General features: G+C 33.8%; 1 protein-coding gene across 1 annotated transcript in view; it reads left to right on the forward strand.

The window, feature by feature from the left end:
• The window catches only part of ETNK1 (ethanolamine kinase 1), a 67,019-nt gene that overhangs the window by 40,746 nt on the left and 1,682 nt on the right, over positions 1–24,591 (forward strand). The window contains 3 exon segments of the mRNA XM_007449380.1: positions 2,378–2,520; positions 11,514–11,597; positions 13,370–13,530. Coding sequence (XP_007449442.1) covers positions 2,378–2,520; positions 11,514–11,597; positions 13,370–13,530 — 388 coding nt within the window.

Consider the following 24,591-nt stretch of genomic DNA (forward strand, 5'->3'; position numbering starts at 1 on the left):
AACAGAAGTAAGCAGGACCTGTGGATTTTTTTTTTCTTGTTTCTTTTAATTTTTTGTAATTCATTAGCGAAAAATAGCTGTATTGTTTTGAGCTTGATTATTTCAAAGATTAGTTTGACTCACTCTGTGTGTGCTTTATTTACATGTAGTTTGTCAAACTTTGAATGGATAGGGATATTATACCCCTTTAACTGGGACAGGCAGACACCTGGAAGTGTGTCCGGTGTACTGGATATTCAGAAAGTGGTAACATAAAAACAAAAATTCTCTTTTGAAATAGCTATTTTATTGAAAGATTTTGGGAAAAATCACTTTAAAATAAGTAGATGGCAGTGGTGCAGAGTTGAGAGGCAGTGTGGTACTGTATGGATTAAGAGTACAAGACTGGAGCCAGACTGCCTGGGATCAAATCTCAGTTCTGCTGTGTAACCTTGGACAAATTACCTATTTCTTCTTCCGTAAAACATAAATAACAAAGGTAGTATATTTACCTTTTAGGGGTTCTGTGAGGATTAATTGAGTTGGTATATACAAATTTCTTAGAACCGTGCTTGGCCATATAAGTGCTAAATAAATGTTAGCTGCTATTTTTTAAATTATTATTAGTCAGAGAAGGTTACTTCAAATGCTTGAGGTTAGTGATACTTGGGTAAAGCTGGAGATGCAGTGTGGTAAATAATGAAAGAACCTCTCCCCAATAGAAAATATACAACTAAAACATTAAAAACAGTTAAAATATTAAAAATGTTTCATATTTTCTTCCATTCCTTTTTGTCTGTACATGATTATAATTATGTTAATAATCCTTTGAATCCTATTATTTCCATTCAACTCAGTACTTTTAAAATAAATTCTTGAATAATTTCACCATTTTAAAAAGCGCATATAAGCATCTCTGTTGGAAGGTATGTGTAGAAGAGAATGCAGGAGTGGGGAGAACAATGAATAGGCAAATTCATTAAAGTAAGCTCAGTGATACAGAATCTTTTTTGTGTTATAAAATGGAAATGTAAGGGGTAATTTGAGAGACAATATAGAGAAAGAATGAAGAGAACTTATTTTGTAAGCCTGATGGTGCTCTTGAGGAATTAGTAGTAGCACCCTATTTTTGTTCCATTGTATTTTTATCAAATTATTACAAATACGCACAATAAATAGTACAGAAAAGAGTGTAGGATAAAAAGCCATGATCACTAATCCTTCTTGCCATAACAACTCTCACCCTTCCCAGTCTGACTACTGAGGCAGTTCTTTGTAAAGATGAGTATTCTGTGATGTGGTTACCATATGATAGTATCATAATTTTATATGATTAACGATTGTATGATTATCATATAATAATGAGTTGATTTATCAATAGTAGATAATATCTATTGACTATCAAATGTGACTTTAGCTGATCTATACTACATTCACCCTTCCAAGCTTGAAATAGATGTTTTAGTTCTTTAATGGACTATCTTTGTAACTTTACATAATATACTTAAACTTTTTATTTGACTCTTTGTGTCGTGGTTTCTCCTATCTATAAAATGGACATAAACATAAGACATTTAGAATAGTGGTAGTAATTGTTAGCTGTTAGATATATATATATTATTCCCTCACCCCATTTTGTACTGATATATTTTTTACTTTTCTGCCCTGCATTTTAACTGTTGATCTGTTTCTTTTTATTCATGTTTAAGTTCTTTTTAATGGTTTTTCTGTATTCTAATCTTAATAATTGGCTTGCTTTAATTCAGAAGTCTGTGCATTTAAATGGAAAGGACTTATTAAAAATAGATTTTCTTTGGTATATATAGAAATATCGAATTACTGTGTCATGCACCAAGAAGTAACATAGTGCTGCAGGTCATTTATATTGCAAAAACAAACAAACTCAGAGAAAAAGAGATCAGATCTGTGGTTACCAGAGGTGGGGTATGGGGAAGGGGGAATTGGATGAAAGTAGGCAAAAGGTTCAAACTTCTAGTTACAAAATGAATAAGTACTAGGGATGTAATATAAAACATGATAAATTACCACTGCTGTATGTTATATGAAAGTTGTTAAGAGAGTAAATCATGAGTTCTCATTACAAGAAAACTATAATTTTTTTCTTTTATTTTGTATCTTTGTGAGATGATGGCTGCTCATTAACCTTATTATAGTAATCATTCCGTGATGTATGTAAGTCAAATCATGCTGTACACCTTAAACTTACACAGTGCTGTGTGTGTCAGTTATATCTTAATAAAACTAGAAGGAAAAAAATCAGTTCTATGTGACCAAAAAGAAAAGAAAAGAAGATTTTATTCCTTAATGAAACTTTTAAAAATGTTGCCATTAATATAAACAAGATATAACTCCTTTTTTTTTTTTTTTAAACTGAAAGGTTCCTGAGTGATATCCCAAGCTCTCAGATTCTTCAGGAAGAAATGACTTGGATGAAGAAGATTCTTTCTAACCTGGGCTCACCTGTTGTGCTTTGCCATAATGACCTGTTGTGTAAGAATATAATCTACAATGAGAAACAAGGTAGGTGTTTGACTTTAGCAGTGAGTAAGGTTTTTTTCTTCATGTTCTTAACAATTCTTTGATCTTTGTGTCAGTAAATTTAATTCAAACGCAAGGGTTAAAAACATGTGCAGTCTTCAACATTTTCTTTTGGTTACAAAGTCACGGTAACTGTGCTAAATTAGGAATATATATTATCTTTATAGTTGTATAAAATATGTTTCTTAGAATTGGTTTATTAGAAACAGTTTTTGGTTTCTGTTAGAGTTTTAAATGAAAAATGATAAAATGACTTGGTTTATGAATTTAATTGTAAATATTTGGTAGTTCATGGTTTGAAAATGCACCTGCTTGTAATGGGGGTTATTGAAAAACCAGCTGACATTGCACTATTTTATAAATATAGAAATTTTTTGAGTGTCGGGGGGAAAGCAGTATTAGAATCAAATATGTCTCTAGGTTTCCTATTACCTGTTTACTATACTGATTTGTTAGATATTTTGATGCTAAGGAGGGAGCCACAGATGGAGGAAATTTTATTTGTAGTTGCTGAAATTTTATCTACTAACGTAATAATCAAGACGATTCAGTAAATTGTTTTAACATATTTTGAGATGGTCAGTGAACTGTTTGGTGAAATGTTTTTTGGGATTGTTCCTATCTTGCTGTATTCAAATTCTCTGTGTTTTTATCGTTAAGAAACACTTGGTTGTATTATATTATTGGATAAAGTGGTTTGAGGTTTGGTTGCTAAAACGGTAGGTGCCCTTCAGTACTACATTGACATTTTTAAAACATAATTTTGGTTGAAAGATTAGTATTAATTCAAAAAGTCTGTTTGAAACTTTGAAGCTATTGCATTTTGTAGGAAACCAGTTTTGAACATAGGTATCATAGTTGGAAGATTATTTTGAATTAAAAGTGTGCTGTTGTGAAGATATTGAAGCCAAAGAATTCTGATTAAGTGGTCATATTATGTTAAATTATTATTTATGACCATTCTTATCAGATTGTAAGCTGAGTCCGTGCTAATGCAAAAGCTTTTAATATTTGTAACTGACTTTAATTTGAAGAAAACGAACCAAAGAACACTGTCAAGGGTGGTAGACTGAAGCACATATTTTCAAAAACATACTTAAGTACCTTTTATATTTGATATTTTAATTTGGATTAGAGATTCTATTTTTTAAAAATTTTCTGAGCTAACATCTTTATTTTGAATGTCTTGAAGTCTGTGTGGAATTGTTTTTTGAAAACTTCAGGTGTACCCCAAAACATTAAGTACTTGACAGTGTCCTTTAATTTATTATTATCCATTTATTATATATAATTGTCATAGTATATATGTACTACATTATACACTAGTAACCAAATCTCAATGCCATTTGTGAGACTGAGTATTAGTTATGCATTAAAGCGATGTATATTAGCTTTTAAGTTCAGTGCAAGATCTAATAAACACATTATTTTATATAATGGAATTTCAAGTGAGGGTCTTCATCTTACATTTGAAGTGGACACTCAGCTTTATTTTTAACTGCAAGTTAATCAAGAGAATCTGTTATTTCCTTTGGAATATAATTTTAACTTTTCATATTTTAATTTTATAAGTTTCTTTTGAATATTCATTTCACTGAACAAACTTGTTTATAATCTAAAACATAAGGGACCAAAAAAATCAGATTACTATGTCTTAGGTAAAAAAATTAATTTTTACTTTTTTATTTAACCAGTTGCCTATCTAAACTACTGATTAGTGGTATGAAAAGTTCTCATATTTTCAAATAAAATATTTATGCTTCATTCTGGCTTTAAGAGTTCAAGGTTGTCATTGTTTACTTTACCACGAGTTACCTAAATCATACTTTTGTGTCTAATTTTTCTTCCCTACACAGAAGAATAAAACTCGCAGTTCAACAAGTGTAAATATGTTGATATAGGTTTTAGAGTTTGCCCTTCTTCACAGAAGTCTGTTATGTACCATTTGTTTCTTCTTGTCTTTGTGGTTATGTTTGTGTGTTAGTTGTGGAGATATTCTGTTATTTTTTTCTTACCAATGGCTTTATACTGTCCCTTAGGAAGGATACTTTGGACTTTGTGGCATCTATTAAAATCAATTTCTGTGTGATTAGTTGATACATAAGCATTAAGAAAACATGGTTGGAATATTGTTCAGGTAAAATCTGAAACTCATGACAATGGCAAGAAGCTTGTTCTTTTTATTATTATCTTACTCTGTTTCAAATTAGGAGCTAATGGTTTTGAAGTAATGTGACTATGACATATGTCTTTAGTTATAAGGAGAAGTAACATGCCTCATACTTTATAAAAGGTAAATTATATAAATTTAGTAAGTTTAATAAGCAGAAAATATATATATTTGAGCTGTAGCATAGCATTAGTACTTATAATTGCAGTATCAAGGAGGATCATGAAAATTAGAAATGTGCACTGCAAAGTTCTTTACCTGAACTTGTTACTTTATTATGGCATCTAAAAGCCAAGTGTTAAGTCTTTTCAAATTAAAATGGTTTCTACAAAGAATAAATGATTAAGCTATATATTATGTTCACAAATGTGTTTGATTTGTTATCGCTTGTTAAATCATGTGATTTGAGGTCAGGACTTCACCATTTTGTAACCACCTATGATATATATAAAAATAACAAGATGAAAGCCATGGGACTAGCCTTTGCATCATCAATCTCAGTATCTCTCTGTAGTGTGTTTCAGACCCTTAATTTCTTGGAAGTACAAATTTTAGTTAAACTTCATGAATTTATATTGGATCATTTTGAAGTCTCTGCATGTATTTTTCAAATGTAGTGAGTTAGATTTTTTTATATGTTGTAACTAGATTAAAAATCTCTAAGTAACTCTTATAAGCAGATATATTTAAAAGAGTAATCAAACTTTTAACTCTTAAGTAACTTAAAAGAGAAGTCAAAAAGAATATAGATTTTGGAACCAAGCACACTCGTGTTCAAATCCCTGCTTAATCACATATGGAAGTACGTGGTATTAGACAATTCATTTCATCTCTTCATTAAGTGTTTATATTTGATCCTTTACTATCTGCACCAGAATCACCTAGGGTATTTGGGAAACATGTAGGTTTCTGGGCTCCATCCAAGACCATCTGAACAAGAATTTCTACTGATGGGCTTAGGACTCTGCATGTTTAACAGATTTCTAGGAAGTGCTTATACTGTTGATAGTCTAGAACTTTTATTTGCTTTATTTGAAACTTAGGAGATGATATCTACTTCAGATGGTTCCTGGCAAGATTTTAGATGATGCATATAATGTAAATAGCACCAGACTAGGTGCTTAGCAGCTCTCAGTTGCAGCTATTATACCATGATAGGAGTTGGCAAACGTTTTCTGTAAGGGGCTATGTAGTACATACTTTAGACTTTTCGTCCCATGTTATAGTCTTTGTTTCCACTGTTCAGATCTGTGTTGTGGCACAAACACAACCATATACTGTTCATGTAATTCATGAACAAATATGTGTGGCTGTGTTCCAATGAAACTTTGTTTACAGAAACAGGCACTGGGGTGGATTTGGCTTGAGCACACATTGTTTGCCAACCCCTGTATTATGTTTATAGATGCATTATACAAAATGTATCTGATCGTGAAAAAGTGAAAATGGTTACTATCAGTATAAGCCAGAAGGATTTATGGCTCATTGGTATGCGGTGACAATTCAGATTATCTTTAAGTGCAATTTACAGATTCTATCTTAACTATAACTTGAGAGATTAAAGTTTAAAAATGTATATATGTATATGTGTATATATATACTCATATATACACACACACAAAGACTGTGAGCACCCTGCAGTTTATAGGCATTTTCACCTGCGAATGTTACAGAACTGGTAGGCATTACAGAAGAAATACTGCTTCTACTTGTTTTCATCATGTCAGTTGACAGGACTCAGGAATATGGGAGAAGAGTAAGCTTCCTTTCTGAAGTTGATGGTAGCTGTCAAGATTTTTGAAAAGTTAGTCAGTGCCAGGAATTAGGTGGTTGGTAAGACAGCAGCCCATTCCTTGGCTTCAGTGAAATGACATCTTAAAAAGGTAAGAAAAGTATACTTAATGATATGATGATAGAATTTGTTATATAATAGTAAAACCAAAAGCAGTGGTTCTCGCTCCAGAATTGTAAGATAAGACTTATATCAGTCATCTTTTAAATTAATCAGCAATTAATTTAAAAGAATTTATACTAAGTAGAACAAGTTTCAGTATTGCTTATTGACTGACTTCAAATCTAATATTTTAATTTCAACTAATCGTTTAACTGCTGACATGTTAGAAGTAATTGCTAAAGCTTTTGAGTTTGTTGTCTCATGTCTTGATGCTCTGTCAGAATGTTTATTGGTGGCTGTTTTGTTTCTCCTTTTCCCCCCATTCATAAAAGCTTCATAAAAAGCTCACTTGAAGACCTAATATGTAACTTAAAATGGCTGCCATTGATTATTCTCTCTGTCAGCAAATGCAAGAAGCTGATTCACAGCTATTTAAGGAAATACAAATGAGTGGAAGAAAAAGGAAGCTTTTCTGGGAATTGCAGAGTAAGCCAGGTTTTTCTTTAGAGTTTTAAATAAAACAATATAAATAGAAAATGGGTGAGTCACCATTCTTAGTCACTGGATTGACTCTAAATCTTAGCCACTTTATTATTATTCATGAAAAGGCATTGATATGGTTGTTATTTTATTGATATTTTAACAAGTTTTTTGTTTTATTTTAAAATTTAAATTTATTTTTTTATTTGCTAACCTATATTTTCCAGGGTGGAATTTTTATGGAGGATAATTTTAACCTTGTTTTAACTTGTAGTCTGGATCACTCTTTAGTATAAAATAAAATAACTCTAAATCAGGTAATAAAAAACTTTAAATGGACTGTAAAAACCTGAACTATCAAGGAAGAGTTACCTAAAATAGTTACTAGTTCAGTGTTTTTTCTTTACTCATACATTCAGTCCCACTGTATGTTCAGTCATGTACTGGAATAAGAATGTCAGAAATGCCATATTTTGTTCCTCAATATTTCATGCTTATCCCGCTGCCATTTAAACATGTGTTATTATTGTGTCTGAGCATTTTCTGAAAAACCTCCATTTATTTCAGTAGCATTTGAATACTTCCTGTGTGCTAGGATTTGCTCTGTGGATTGCATAAGGAAAAGTGGAAGGGACCTACTGCCTCTCCAGGAAACCATGTGCCATGTAGTGGACGAGTCAGATCACAATACAGAAGTTTACATTCAGAATGATGAATGCTATGTGGTGAAGGTGTACACATCCAGGGTAAAGTTACTGGACGCTAGAGTAAGGGATGAAGTGAAAGTTTCCCAGAACAGAATACTTCCTTTTTCTGTGTATTAGAGAGCATTTTGCCAACATTAGTGTAATCATGGTTACTTTTTCTCTCCGTTCTTTCTGCCTTACATAACACTGTAGAGCAAGTAGAGTGAGTTGGAAACATTTTCAGGTTCTCATATTGGTTATTTTGCTTTTCATCTTTATCCTTTTCTCTGTAACAACAATAAATAAAAGGAGTCCAAATGAATGTATCATGTGAATTATATAGCCTTAGTTAATAAGCTAATCTTTTTGGTTTTAAAGTACTTTAAATATTATTTAAACTGTACTGAAATTTGAACAGTTTAACTCAGTAGAGTGTGGATTTCATTACTGCGAAGATACGTAAGAAACGAAAAAAGAAAAATGTAGCATTTGAACATGCAGATTATAGTTTTATTCAGTAATCTTATGCTTTACCCACTGTGTGCTAGTCAGTGTGCTAATTATATACAGATAAAATATAGTCTTAGTTCTTAAAGCAATGCTTTACTTTTTAGAGGTCAAGGATCCCTTGAGAATCTGAAAAATTGAGAATCCCCTCAGAATCTGCCTGTATAAAATTTTGTGTAAAATTTTCGGGAGTATTCTCATTTTCTTTCCACCCTTGAATCCCCAATTAAAAATTCATATCTTAAAGAATTAACAAGATAGTCATGCCATATGAGCTATTAATTATTATAGTGATGTGGATGTTCCTCTAAATACTTGGAAATTTTAGAATTCAGAAGTTAAATTTGTAGAAGAAAAAAGTTCAGTGCATTTTTTTGGTAGGAAAGCGTTTTCCAGTAATTTGATTTTTCTGGCACCCGAAGTAAGGGAAGCAGGCCTCTTTAATTTTACTTTGTTGCAGAAGATTAAATTTAAGGTTGAGTTCCACTTTGTTTGCAGTTGTTTGAAAAGAATAGTTAATGCAGATTAAAAAAACTTTTTTTCCTTTTAAGCTTTGTGTCTTGTAAAATGTGAGTTTGCCAAATTTTCTTCATCTGCTACAGATTAGGTATGCCATTGTTGCTGCCATGTGGCGGCGCACCCGTGCTTCTTAAACGCACTGACTGGAGGTTTATCGCATCACTTGTTCACATGCACGGAGCCTGGTAACAGCCTCATCTGTATCTTGTTAGCTTCATTTTCTTATTTTTAAAATTTCATTATTTATAAACTCAACATAGCATTTAAAAATAAAGGCTAGTTTTAATGAATTAATGCTACTACAAAAAGTCATTGCTAAAATTTTCATACTGAAACAGATTTTAACTTTTGTTAAAATGATCTATGCTTTATTTAAATTGTATTTATAAGCAGGCATGTTTTACCTGCCATTTTATTTATGTTTGCCAAATTCTAAATATAATTTTGAAAATTGAAATTGAAGCTTTTGTTTATGTGGCAAAAGTAAGCTTCAGGACTGGGCTGTGTATTTTTATTGGCATGTAACAGTTAATATGAGCTCTACAAGAATTTGTGTTTAAAAGAGCTAAAGTAATCAACAGCTGCAATTTAAAACATTGTTTATTAAAACTATTTGGTTGGTTCAGTAATACAACTTGGTAAATCCTCTGGAATCCTGATTTCTTGAAGGCTGGTTGGTTAGGTATTTCCCAAATCGTGTTTAGTCTCTTATTCATCTTAATCTTTTTAAACTGTCATTTTTTTTTTTCCTCCTAAAAAGTAATGTTTATTGCAAAGAATAAAGAAAGGTCACTTGTCTACCATCTGAAATGAAACTAGTAGAAACATTTTGTTTTGGTTTATTTCCATTCATCTTTTTTCCCCTATGCATTATGTTTTTTTTTTCTTTTTTCCTCTCTTCAGGCATAATATTTTAATAATTTGGATCACTGTGTTTACTATTTTGTGTCTCTTTTCATATAACATTTGTAATTCTCCCGGTCATTTAATAATTTTTGAAAATGAAATTTTTATCATGGCTGCAAAGTATTTTGTCATGATGGTGGTCTTTACTCTCTCATTCCCAAGGGTACCTAGAAAAAAATTTTTAAATATGTTCTGACTTTTCATTTCAGAGCTTATTAGTAAAGTGATTTGGTTAAAGCTTGTTCTGTCTTCCCATTCTGCAAGTTTAGTGAAGTGATTTGGTTAACTCTAAGACTTTCTGTGGAATAGTTTTTGTGAATTCAGGAATTTAAACTGATTGAGTTGCAGTGGTTTATGTAGTTACCAACTTTTAAAAACCGTATATTATTTTGTCAATATGCATATAGATTTTGGTAACTGGGTTTTTATACTTTGGTAATCTCACTTATTTTACTCTAGACTTGACTATTATAAAATTTTTGAATTAAATATTAAATACAAGTTACATTAAACTTTTTGGCTTTTGTCTAAAATACTCCACTTGCCATTACATTTTTCTGTCATATAATTCTTTTTCTGAGTTTGAATATGATCAACATACATCCCCAGATTAAACATATAAATCTGTGTGACACATGACAGTTCAAAAGCTCTTTTATCTGGGAAAAGTCAGTGTGTATAAACCAGAAGTTTGTTTGGTTACCTCAGCTTGATGTTTTAAAAGACAATGTAACTAGACATATGCTCTGCATTTTCTCAATATCAGCAGCTTAGAAACTATTCTTATAGCCATCTCTGTTCATGTATCCATTTTAACTGTTGAGCCCTGTTAGCCTTTGAGTTTGTGATCCCTTGATGTAGACAGTGACCCATTTTGATCTTTTTTTTTTTTTAATGTTTCACTCTGTCTCTCTTTTTCTCTTTTTCTCGTCTTTTAAAAAAATAGGACCTATGTCTCTGTTGAGCCAAACCCTCTCTAATACTCAGTACTCAAAAATGAAGTGTTTATAAGCAGAAGTTTGTCCCCTGGGCAGGCGGAACAGGATAGTCTTTGGAGAATTATAATGAAATACGCATATCTGTATCAGTATTTAGCACTAATTTAGAATAGGAATCTCTTTAGTTTATGTAAAAATTTCTCAAATTAAAAAAATATTTAAAAGCAACTATACCTTTGCTCTTTTTAAATGATAAAACAACCACCTTAAGGCTGCTCAAATATGCTATTGGAAACCTTAATTCTGTAGCATTCCAGGAATATGTAAGAGTTTGGTAGCAACTAACTTCTTAAATTAGGCATGTTATGTTGATCAGCAAGTGTTACGTAAGTGCAGGGTTCTCAGAATTTAAGTCTTTGAAAGTCTGTATTTTATTTCCATATATAGATTAGCTTGTCAATTCACTGTTGGAGTATCATAGATTAATTTTTTGTTAAAGTTGCATAGATTATTAAGTTTCCAAAGACAGTTTTCATTTCTAACCAAACTTGAATTTTTAAGTAACTGATGCCCCCATGTGGTTAAAGACATATTTTGCTTTTGTTTGGACTTGGAGAATGACTGTATTTTGACTTTTCTTTAGTGTAGTGGACATTAATGTTCACAAAGAAGCTGTTGACCCAGATAAATAATTTGAATTTTGTAAAGCTCATTGCCATAAAATTCACAGCCTTACCCTGTATTGTCTCAGAAGTGCATGTAACCAAGCACGTACAATGAGACAAAATATTGGAAGCTATTTAATTATAAATAGCATAGGGATTTTCTGATCCTATATGTGATTTCTTATGTCTCTGTTTTTGTGTCTCACATAGGTGATGTACAGTTCATTGATTATGAATATTCTGGATACAACTACCTGGCATATGATATTGGAAATCATTTCAATGAATTTGCAGGTAAAATCTAGAGGAACATGTTCCTCTAATGGAGTAGCATATATAATTTTGAAAGGATGCTTTTCGAATTGTTTTTTCTTTTCTTTAAAGAAGATCAACTGGGGGTAGGAGCAACAATTTTTATTTTCTTCCTGACCTTTTTGGTTTTTCTTTATTATTGGAGGAAAGAGATGATGACCTCTTCCTTAATTTCTTAAGGAAAATAATGATTGTGGCTTTTTGTGTGTGTGGCTTTTGTTAAGAATCGACATAGTTGCTTCGTAAATCTCATCTCATCTGATTTTTTTCTACACAACAATAAGTTGGGTAATATTCCCAGTTTACAAATGAGTAAAGTAACTCACCAAGGTCACAGTAAAATGCAAAGAACTAATTGAAACCAACTTTTAAATCATTTAAAAGCCTTTGCTGTTTCTATTGTGTAGTAGGGCTTTTGGAATGTTGTTTAACTAAAAAGTTCAAGAATTTTTTTTTTTTTTGTCATTGGCTATGAATAACTGAAAAGCTGATCATTTTTACCCCTGAAAATAATCTTTTATTACCATCAAAAGTAAAAGTTTAAGTTTTTTAATGTAAGTATAATTAATTTAAAATACATTTTATGGCTATATTTAGAAACATGAAATGCTCTAAAATAGTGAAGATTAGGGAATTCCCCTGGATGGTTTCTACCTAGCAGGAACTTTTCATTGCTGAATTTGTATTTTTATATATTTATGTATTCAAGTATTTTCATATACTTCTAAGTTACCAGACTGGGTGAAGAGAGTTGGGGGAAAGTTTTAGTTTACATGTTTTCAGTTATTTCCCTCCACCAAGCCTATATACATTGCCGTATCCCCACATACATGTTGTACATAAATATCTATAGGAAGGGAAAGCAGTTGTGCATATAATGAGATATCACCATGTTAGTAATATGGATAGTCACTGCTGTGGATACCAAAGAGTGATCTTAATATGCTTTTGTGTAGAAAAAAATGGAAAAAGTTAGAGTTTGGATGTGCAGGTAGAAGAGAAAGAGAGGGCACTGCAGGAAGAAGGAAGAAATTTTCAAGATGAGTATACCTATTTCTGTAGGATATAAAATCCATGAAGGAGAATAGAGTGTCATAAGACCAGAGAAGTAAGTTTGGATCAACTTAGGAAGAACCTTGAACGCTAGGCAAAATACTATGAACTAGATTAGTATTTTTCAAACTATACATCATGAGATCAGGTATGTGGGGTAATTAAGGCAAGGAATGGAAAAGAAATAGAAAGTATCAGAATTGGAAGGTGTAGTTAGATAAATACTGTTCTGTGAAACTTAATATCAGGTGTGTGTATAAGGTTTCAATATAAAAATATATTTCTTACTCTGTGAGAAATGATTAAAGAAGCTTTAGAGCCACAGTTCTAGGAAATGCTCTAGATATTAGTGTGCGTAAGAATCTCATAAGAATCTCCTGAGGTACTTATTAAAATCGAAGATCTGTGGCTTCTGATGCAGGTGGTTCAAGCTTCATACTTTGAGGAAAAATTGAGGCAATGAGAATTGATTATGGTGATCAGCTGTATTGTGCATTAGAATTTAATTTGGAATACATTATGATTGGTTTATTATTCTAATAAATGCTATTTACTTAATAATATCTAGTATTTCAGCCCCAAATGGAAACATTTAATAATTTTTTTCTGAAAAAATATGTAGATGGTAGGGATTATTAAAGTTTGCACAAGATGTGTAATGTGTTCTTAAAAATCTCAGTGTACTTTCTTTTCTATTTTAGGTGTGAGTGATGTAGACTATAGTCTTTATCCAGATAGAGAACTGCAGGGCCAGTGGCTGCGTTCTTACCTTGAAGCGTACAAAGAATATAAGGGTTTTGGGTCTGAAGTTACTGAAAAGGAAGTAGAAATACTCTTCATTCAAGTCAATCAGTTTGCATTGGTAAGTTTAAATTTAAACAAAGATTCTTGATATAATGTTAAAAACTAAAAATTTTCATCGTTTTTTAAACAGTTGCCCATTTTGAGTTTTGTGAACTTGTTATTTGTTTAAAATAATGACAAAATGGGATTGTTTAAAATTCCCCCACTATATAATGCTTTTGAAGACAAAAATTTTGTTTCATTCACTGCTATATCCCCAGACTCTAGAACAACAGTGCCTAGCCACATGGTTAAGTGCTCAGTGAAATTATTTGTTTAATGAATGGATTCTAGTTAGAGTTAGGATTAATGTGTGAAGTAGTTTTTTTTTTAATATCTAATTCTCTTTCTTTATGTTTTTGTGTTTTGTGGGGGTTTTTTTTGTTTTTTGCGGTACACGGGCCTCTCACCGCTGTGGCCCCTCCCGTCGCGGAGCACAGGCTCCGGACGCGCAGGCTCAGCGGCCATGGCCCACGGGCCTAGCCGCTCTGCGGCATGTGGGATCTTCCCAGACCAGGGCACGAACCCGTGTCCCCTGCATCAGCAGGCGGACTCCCAACCACTGCGCCACCAGGGAAGCCCTCTTTCTTTATGTTATTAAAAAACATAATCAAGGTCAGACTTATGGGTAGTAAGGTTTTTCCACAGTATATTTAATCATCACATGTTAACATGTTAACATATCATGTTAACATGATAAAAAGTAGATTGGAAGGACTGGTAGAATTATGTTTTCATAGCCACCAGTATTTTGTCTTACTGACCTTCTTTTGATAAGCAGTTATTTCCTGCCTCTTCGATATTGTAATGCTTTATTATTTTCAAGACCCACTTCTCTTTACTCTAATTGCGTTTATGTTTTCAAATTTTAGTTCATTTAAATTACCTTTTGAGAATGATGTGATGCCATTAGAATGAGCTTTCAGCTAAGGTGTTGAGACTAATTAAATTGAATACTGGGTTGAAGTTATTTTAGCTACTACTTCTTTTTAGTTTTAATATAATTCTCTGCAGTTGACATGGGGAATATTTGCTATGTAGTCTTGACAAATAGACCCTATTGGTGGCTCACAGGTGTACTGTTTCCAGTCTTAAGAGTAGCATTCCCCCAGAGCCATACAGAATACATCTTAAGTAAGAGGGTGTGCTGAAATGTGACTTCTTTACCTGCTGTTTTGATGTCTATTTTGAGTCGAACTGTTGCTTAAATTAATGACATGCTCTCCAGTTGGTCCTAGGATGCCTGCTGTTTCTATTTATTCTATTTAAGCATGATCTTAAAGTAGAGAATATAGGGTTTTCTTAACAATAATGACATAATTGCTAAATCCAGTTAAAACTCTTCAGTCTTTATCTTACTTGACATTATTTTCCATTGATTCCAATTTTTCCTTTCGTTAATTTTTGTGGTCCCATTCTTCCTTGGTTTTCCTCTTTTGTGCCCTCCTGCTTGTCTCCTTCTCTGGCTCCTCTTTCTTCTTACTCTTCCTCCAACCCTCTTACATGCTAGTGTTTCCTAGTGTTAGGATTTTGGGCCTCCATCCTTTCATTTTATGTACTTTATATACTTTTTTTTTTTTTTTTTGGCCGTGCCACACGGCTTGTGGGATCTTAGTTCCCTGACCAAGGATTGAACCCAGACTCTCAGCAGTGAGAGCATGGAGTCCTAACCACTGGACTGCTGGGGAGTTCCCCACTTTATATACTTTTATTGGATGATCTAGTCCCATGGCTTTTATTGCCCTTTCTGTTAATGATCCCACTGACAGGCTCCAGATCAGTACTAACTGTCTATCCAGGGTCCCATTAGTATTTGACCACAAGGTGTCCAAACTTGAATTTTATTTTCTGCATCCTATCGTCTGTCCCATTCTTTATTCTTTATTGTACCATCTTAACTTAATTACAATGCTGTCCATTCTGTTGCTGTATTCTGAAACCAGGAAAGAAGGAATTGTTTTTCATGTGTTTCTCTTCTCACATTTTTTCTATTTTCAGGTTCTATTCTAAAATTCTGTAAATTCCAACCCTTTCTCCTTAATTGCATGACCTTTGATTAAGGCCTTTGTCTCTCACCTATGTTAGTCTTTACTGCTCTCTTTACCACCAGGTTTTTTCTGTCTGTAATTCACACTGTATATTTTAAAAGTGCTCTTTCTAATAACTAGAATCTAATTTATGAATCTGATTGTGTCACTTTCCTACTTTATGACTCTCCATGACTTACAGAATGAAATCCAAATGGTAGCATCTACAAATTGTCTTATTTCCCACTAAATTTCTCACCTACCACCTCCTCTCTGGCAGAGTCTTTTCTAAACACTCCAGGGTGTTTTAAGCCTGTATGCTTTTGTATAGATTATTCCTTTCTACCTAGAATTCCCTTTTCCCTGTATTCTCTGGCAAGTTCCTCTTGTTCCTTATGGATGTGTCTTAAATAGTTTCCTCCTCTTTCCTTGATTACTTGTCATGAAGAAGACAGCACATACATACATTATAAAGCTGTTTTGATAAGGGAGGAAAAGAGGTTTGAATAAGATCAAGGTGTAGCTGTTCTAAATAAATAAAGGTTTGGTAAATGTTTATTGTTTGGTAAATAAATGTTTGGTAATGTTCTAAATAAATAAATGTTCAGTAAATGGTATGATCAGACTTACTCAATATTAAAAGATTTCACTTCTAATTAATTAATGTTGAGGAGATGACAAACAAAAGTAGGTATTTGCATTACAAAACCAAATAGGGAATACAGGGGTTTTTTAAGCTTTGAGGAGTTTTTAGACACATTGTTGGCAGACTTCAGATTCTTTCTAAGTAAAATATTAAAGTTATATTGAGGTTTTCAGGAAATAGTTTGAGGATTCATTTTAGTTATTTGTTCACCATATAAAGCTTTTAATTTTTCTTTGCAACAGATGTGGGTAGCCTAGGAATTAAAATACCTTTGATAGAGAGACTTACATATCCATAACTTCCAAATCTGAGAGAAGTAGTATTAGTAAATCATAGAATCACAGACTCTTATATTATTTGTACTTGAATATTCTCTCTTTGCCATTTTGGAGAATGCAAAATGACAAATGGGCTATTTCCTCACTTCCCCTTTTATCTGTTTATGAGTCTAATGTTACATATAAATTTTTAATTTTTCACCCTATAAAAGATGTTACCTACCAAAAAAGTGAAGTTTTATATATTATGCTTCTCTAGTTTAGAATTAAGTTATTTTCCATTACTATATGAATAAAAATTGAGAAATACATTTGCCAGCACTGCTATTTTTAGGTGTAGAATGTTATGTTATTTTTAGGTGTAGAATGTCCCCTGATTTTAGTCTTTTCTACTACAGAACCCACCTAATAGGAAGAGATTATGATACCATTTGCAGATGAATTTTATATCATTAGAATATGCTGAGGTGATTAAGACTAGTGGTTCTCAAACTTTTTGGTCTCCAGTACCTTATTTTATGCTTCAAAAACTTTTTTGAAGACCTCTACGAGATTTTGTTTATATGGTTTAATTATCAGTATTTACCATCTTGGAAATTAAAATAAATTCAAAATATTTATTAAACACATGTTTTTTTAAAAAGCTCATGTTAACATACAGCATTTTAAAAATGAAAAATAGCTATTTTCCTAATCAAAAAACACTTCAGTGAGAAGGATGACATAATTTTATACTTTTGCAAGCCTCTGTAATGTCTGGCATAACAAAAGCTGTATTCTCATATTTGCTCCTGCATTTCATCTCTTACAATGTATATGAAGATAGTCCTGTTTCACACACATAGGGTTGTTGGAAAAGAGGAGTGTTTTGCCTTTTCAGAGAATTGTGGATATTCTTTTTTGATGCTTCACCAAAACTCAGCAAGTGATAGTTTCTTAAAGGTTAATTGTAATGTTCAATCTGAACACATAAGTTAACTTTTGTATTCTATTACATTAAACTCCATTAGTTTATCTTGCACTTGGAATGGTTCTTTTACCAATGTGTGATTTTGTAATTTGAATGTCATTCATTAGTTATTTGGAAAATGTGGATTTATTGAGCTGTATAGATCTTCTAAAAGTTGATACATCTCATTGTATGATATTTAAAAAATCACATTTATTGATATCACCACCAGTATCAGAAAAGTTTTACATACTTTACTGAGAAGCTGATAAACTCACAGAGTTGAATACAGATTTTCCAAAGTTCTCATTTTAGGTTGAATAGTCAAAGTCTGTCATTGGCAACAAATACTGTCATTTATTCTCATTGAAATGACAAATTCTCTTTTGTATATTTGAGAAATGTCTGCCAGATACCCAAGTCTAATAGCTCTAGTTCATATGTCAGTTGTTCTTCAACTAAAAATGATGTTCCATTAAAAATGTGCAAGTTTAGGTCACACCTCAGTCATATGTGGTTTTCCTTGAGACAGCCTTCATGCTTTGGTTATGCATCAGACATGCTTTATTTGTACTTCCTGTATCATCCCACAGAATATCAGAATATCAGAATATGTACTCAGGGGTGGAGATTTAATAAAATTAATAGTTAAAGGACTTTAACTATTAAAGGACATTCTTTAGTGAGACTGGATTTGTACTGTGAGTGTGTGGTGGTGGTGAAGAATAAGACTACTATACTAATTCATTTTGGTACCACTGCCTTGACTTATGTTAAGGTACCAGGAGCTTCACCCAGTATTGCTTTTTCGTCATTGCAAATGTAAACATAGTCGAAAAGACAAGTAACATATTAGTATTATTATGAAAATAGTTTTGGGCCTCAGAGTCTTCCATGGATTCATGGACCACTTTGAGAACCACTGATTTAGACTTTCAAAAGAAGGAAGGCATCTCATCTCATACATCACTTTTCAATACCTGAGACACTTCCTTAGACAGAAAGAAGACCATTTAAAAAAATCTTCATCATTTTTGTCATTCTGGTTTCATATAATTAATAATTAACATTTTATTGAACGTTTGTTGTATGCCAGCTGCTCCAATGTGGTTTTTTTTCCACACACCAATCAGTTCTCTAGTTCTCAGTAGGCAGTGATTGGGTGTCCTACAAATTTAACTCAGGGCTGACACTATCTACCTGGAGATAGTGTCAGATTCCATAGGTTAAAGGTTCAGTCCCACAAGACTGCCCCCTTGCCCCTTTAGATGCCACTCGCAAGTCCACTGGCTTTAAATGGGAGACTTCCACAACTCCCTCCTTGGGGCCTATTAATTTGCTAGAGTGGCTCACAGATCTCAAAGAAACGTTTACATTTGTTTACCAGTTTATCATAAAGGATATTATAAGGATACAAAAGAACAGTTGGATGAAGAGGTATAGTACGGTGAGATCTGGAAGTGTCCTGGGTATAGGAACTTACGTTCCTGTGGAGTTTCGGGTGTACCACCCTCCCAACATGTGCGTAGGTTCTGGTTCACGAAATATGGAAGCTCTCCAAACCCCTTCCTTTTAGATTTTAGTGGACGCTTCATTACCAAAGCAAGATTGATTAAATCACTGGCCATGTCAGTTTTCAGTCCCTCTTCCCTCCCTGGAAGTCTGGAGGTGGTGGGGCGGAAAGTTCCAACCTTCTAATTACGTGGTTAGTTCCCCTGGCAACCAGCCCTCAAGTTTAGGGGCTTTCCAAAAGATACCTCATTAACATGTGGTTGAAAGGGGCTTGTTAAGAATAATAAAGACATTCCTTTCACATTATAGCTGTGGAACTATTTCAGGAACCAATGACAAAAGACCAAATAATATAACAAAAGATGCTCCCAGTTGCTCTGTGCTTAGGAAAGTCCAGGGAGCTATGAGCCAGGAACAGTGAATGAAGATCAAATGTCCATATCTTATTATAAATTATAATATCTCACTTGCATTTTACAGATGAGAGAACAAACGTACAGAGGGGTTAATTAAGTTGCTTACAACCAGACACCTAGTAATTTTTTTCTAGTTATAGTATTTCTAGTTAGAATAGAGTATTTCTTGGGAAGTGAAGTCTTAGTGTTATCAGAAACTTTTTTTTTTTTTTTTTTAGATTATCAAATATTTAACTCTGTTTAATGCAGTGTTGTATAGTCCCAGCCTAGAAAAGCTAAGGAGTACAATGCAATGGTAAAACTTAGTAGAATCTGACTACTATAGAAAGATACGAAAATTAAAGCTGGATATATAGTAAGGTACGATTCCAGTAGGGAAAAATATAGATCAATCCATTTTCAATATATGAGAACAGATAGTCTAAATATTTGGAAATATAGATCAATCCATTTTCAATATATGAGAACAGATGGTCTAAATATTTGGATGTGGATTATAGCTAATCAAAAGATGCATAGGTAGAGATAAAGGTAAGCTAAATATCTATCTATGTAAATGTTAAAAAAAGTACACATGCAACTATTTTATTTTCGCTTGTATGTACAATATAATTTATACCAATATTCTGTTTAATGCTTTCAAAGAGAAAGCCAATTGGAAGGCTCATAAATATGTAGCAGAAAAAACTGAAACATAGAACAAAATAGGTTTTCTAATAAGATGTAATAAGTAGGGATATAAAAAGAATGATGACTAAAAAAGTAAAATACCAAGTGCTTTAAAAATCTATCATTAAACAAGATAAATTGAAGACAGTAAAGTAGACAGAAACTAATGGGAAAAAGTAAGCTGGAGGTAAGTATTCCTAAGTAATCAGAATGAAAGAAATGCATCTGAACCACAAAAGGCATAAAAACTAGGAGCCAGCATATGCTTGGCAGTCTTTTCTGTGTAGCTTTACTGAACTGACCAAAACACTGCCAGTTTTTCTTTTTAATTGTACATAATTTTTTATTGAATGAAAGATTTTAAAAATTTTGTAGTGCTTTACAATTTCCAAAAGTTTCACACACGTGACTTCATATAACCCCATGATAACCCTTTTCTCCCCCACCCCTATGTTGCCCACCCCCACAATTGGTAACCACTAGTTTGTTTTTATCTGTGAGTCTGCTTCTTTTTTTTCTTTTAATTTTATTTAATTTATTTTTTTATACAGCAGGTTCTTGTTAGTTATACATTTTATACACATCAGTGTATACATGTCAATCCCAATCGCCCAATTCATCACACCACCATCCCCCCCGCGCCACTTTCCCCACTTGATGTCCATATGTTTGTTCTCTACATCTGTGTCTCAGCTTCTGCCCTGCAAACCGGTTCATCTGTACCATTTTTCTACATTCCACATATATGCGTTAATATACGATATTTGTTTTTCTCTTTCTGACTTACTTCACTCTGTATGACAGTCTCTAGATCCATCCACGTCTTAACAAATGACTCAGTTTCGTTCCTCTTTATGGCTGAGTAATATTCCATTGTATATATGTACCACAACTTCTTTATCCATTTGTCTGTCAGTGGGCATTTAGGTTGCTTCCCTGACCTGGCTATTGTAAATAGTGCTGCAATGAATATTGGGGTGCATGTGTCTTTTTGTTTTTGTTTTTTTTGCAGTACGCGGGCCTCTCACTGTCATGGCCTCTCCCATTGCGGAGCACAGGCTCCAGACGCTCAGGCTCAGCGGCCATGGCTCACGGGCCTACCTGCTCCGTGGCATGTGGGATCTTCCCGGACCGGGACATGAACCCATGTCCCCTGCATCAGCAGGCGGACTCTAAACCACTGCGCCACAAGGGAAGCCCGCATGTGTCTTTTTGAATTGTGGTTTTCTCTGGATATATGCCCAGTAGTGGGATTGCTGGATCATATGGTAATTCTATTTTTAGTTTTTTAAGGAACCTCCATACTGTTCTCCATAGTGGCTGTATCAATTTACATTCCCACCAACAGTGCAAGAGGGTTCCCTTTTCTCCACACCCTCTCCAGCATTTGTTGTTTGTAGATTTTCTCATGATGCCCATTCTCACTGGTGTGAGGTGATACCTCATTGTAGTTTTGATTTGCATTTCTCTAATAATTAGTGACGTGAGCAGCTTTTCATGTGCTTCTTGGCCATCTGTATGTCTTCTTTGGAGAAATGTCTATTTAGGTCTTCTGCCCATTTTTGGATTGGGTTGATTGTTTCTTTAATATTGAGCTGAATGAGCTGTTTATATATTTTGGAGATTAATCCTTTGTCCATTGATTCATTTGGAAATATTTTCTCCCATTCTGAGGGTTGTCTTTTCGTCTTGTTTATGGTTTCCTTTGCTGTGCAAAAGCTTTGAAGTTTCATTAGGTCCCATTTGTTTATTTTTGTTTTTATTTCCATTACTCTAGGAAGTGGATCAGAAAAGATCTTGCTGTCATTTATGTCAAAGAGTGTTCTTCCTATGTTTTCCTCTAAGAGTTTTATAGTGTCCGGTCTTACATTTAGGTCCTGAATCCATTTTGAGTTTATTTTTGTGTATCGTGTCAGGGAGTGTTTTAATTTCATTCTTCTACATGTAGCTGTCCAGTTTTCCCAGCACCACTTATTGAAGAGGCTGTCTTTTCTCCGTTGCCTGTAGTAGTCTCTTAGGATGCTTTGTATTTCTGTGGTGTCTGTTGTAACTTCTTTTTCATTTCTAGTTTTATTGATTTGAGTCCTCTCCCTCTTTTTCTTGATGAGTCTGGCTAATGGTTTATCAACTTTGTTTATCTTTTCAAAGAACCAGCTTTTAGTTTTATTGATCTTTGCTATGTTTTCTTTGTATTTCATTTATGTCTGCTCTGATCTTTATGTTTTCTTTCCTTCTGCTTACTTTGGGTTTTGTTTGTTCTTCTTTCTCTAGTTCCTTTAGGTGTAAGTTTAGATTGTTTATTTGAGATTTTTCTTGTTTCCTGAGGTAGGCTTGTATAGCTATAAAATTCCCTCTTAGAACTGCTTTTGCTGCATCCCATAGGTTTTGGATTGCCGTGTTTTCATTGTCATTTGTCTCTAGGTATTTTTTGATTTCCTCTTTGATTTCTTCAGTGGTCTCTTGGTTATTTAGTACCGTATTGTTTAGCCTCCATGTGTTTGTGTTTTTTACATTTTTTTCCCGTAATTCATTTCTAATCTCATAGCGTTGTGATCAGAAAAGATGCTTGAGATGATTTCAGTTTTCTTAAATTTACTGAGGCTTGATTTGTGGCCAAAGCTGTGATCTATCCTGGAGAATGATCCATGTGCACTTGAGAAGAAAGTGTAATCTGCTGTTTTTGGATGGAATGTCCTATAAATAGCAGTTAAATCTATCTGGTCTGTTGTGTCATTTAAAGCTTCTGTTTCCTTATTTCTTTTCATTTTGGATGATGTGTCCATTGGTGTAAGTGAGGTGTTAAAGTCCCCCACTATTATTGTGTTACTGTTGATTTTTCTCTTTTAGAGCTGTTAGCAGTTGCCTTATATATTGAGGTGCTCCTATGTGGGGTGCATATATATTTATAACTGTTATATCTTCTTCTTTGATTGATCCCTTGATCATTATGTAGTGTCCTTAGTTGTCTCTTGTAACATTCTTTGAAAGTCTATTTTATCTGATATGAGTATTGCTACTCCAGCTTTCTTTTGACTTGCATTTGCATGGAATATTTTTTTGCATTCCCTCACTTTCAGTCTGAATGTGTCCCTAGGTCTGAAGTGGGTCTCTTGTAGACAGCATATATATGGGTCTTGTTTTTGTATTCATTCAGCAAGCCTGTGTCTTTTGGTTGGAGCATTTAATCCATTTATGTTTAAGGTAATTATCGATATGTATGTTCCTGTGACCATTTTCTTAACTGTTTTGGGTTTGTTTTTGTAGGTCTTTTTCTCCTCTTGTGTTTCCCACTTAGAGAAGTTCCTTTAGCATTTGTTGTAGAGCTGGTTTGGTGGTGCTGAATTCTCTTAGCTTTTGCTTATCTGTAAAGCTTTTGATTTCTCCATGGAATCTGAATGAGATCCTTGCTGGCTAGAGTAATCTTCGTTGTAGGCTCTTCCCTTTCTCCCTTTATGTGTATCATGCCACTCCCTTCTGGCTTGTAGAGTTTCTGCTGAGAAATCAGCTGTTAACCTTATGGGAGTTCCCTTGTATGTTATTTGTCATTTTTCCCTTGCTGCTTTAAATAATTTTCCTTTGTCTTGAATTTTTGCCAGTTTGATTACTATGTGTCTTGGCGTGTTTCTCCTTGGGTTTATCCTGTATGGGACTCACTGCACTTCCTGGACTTGGGTGGCTATTTCCCTTCCCATGTTAGGGAAGTTTTCGACTATAATGTCTTCAAATATTATCTTGGGTGCTTTCTCTCTCTCTTCTCCTTCTGGGACCCCTATAATGTGAATGTTGTTGTGTTTAATGTTGTCCCAGGGGTCTCTTAGGCTGTCTTCATTTCTTTTCATTCTTTTTTCTTAATTCTGTTCTGCAGCAGTGAATTCCAGCATTCTGTCTTCCAGGTCGCTTATCCGTTCTTTTGCCTCAGTTATTCTGCTATTGATTCCTTCTAGTGTAGTTTTCATTTCAGTTATTGTATTGTTCGTCTCTGTTTGTTTGTTCTTTAATTCTTCTCAGTCTTTGTTAAACATTTCTTGCATCTTCTCGATCTTTGCCTCCATTCTTTTTCTGAGGTCTTAGATCATCTACACTATCATTATTCTGAATTCTTTTTCTGGAAGGTTGCCTATCTCCACTTCATTTAGTTGTTTTACTGGGGTTTTATCTTGTTCATCTGATACATAGTCCTGTGCATTTTCATCTTGTCTATCTTTTTGTGAATGTGGTTTTTGTTCCACAGGCTGCAGGATTTTAGTTCTTCTTTCTTCTGCTGTCTACCCTCTGGTGGGTGAGGCTATCTGAGAGGCTTGTGTAAGTCTGATGGGAGGGACTGGTGGTGGGTAGAGCTGACTGTTGCTCTGGTGGGCAGAGCTCAGTAAAACTTTAATCTGCTTGACTGCTGATGGGTGGGGCTGGGTTCCCTCCCTGTTGGTTGTTTGGCCTGAGGCAACCCAATACTGGGGCCAACCTGGGCTCTTTGGTGGGGCTAATGACAGATTCTGGGAGGACAGACGCCAAGGAGTTCTTCCAAAACTTCTGCTGCCATTGTCCCTGTCCCCCAGTGAAACAGAGCCACCCCCCCCCCCCCCCCC

The sequence above is a fragment of the Lipotes vexillifer genome, unplaced genomic scaffold, assembly GCF_000442215.2.
Source record: "Lipotes vexillifer unplaced genomic scaffold, Lipotes_vexillifer_v1.1 scaffold135, whole genome shotgun sequence".
NCBI classification, from domain to species: domain Eukaryota; kingdom Metazoa; phylum Chordata; class Mammalia; order Artiodactyla; family Lipotidae; genus Lipotes; species Lipotes vexillifer.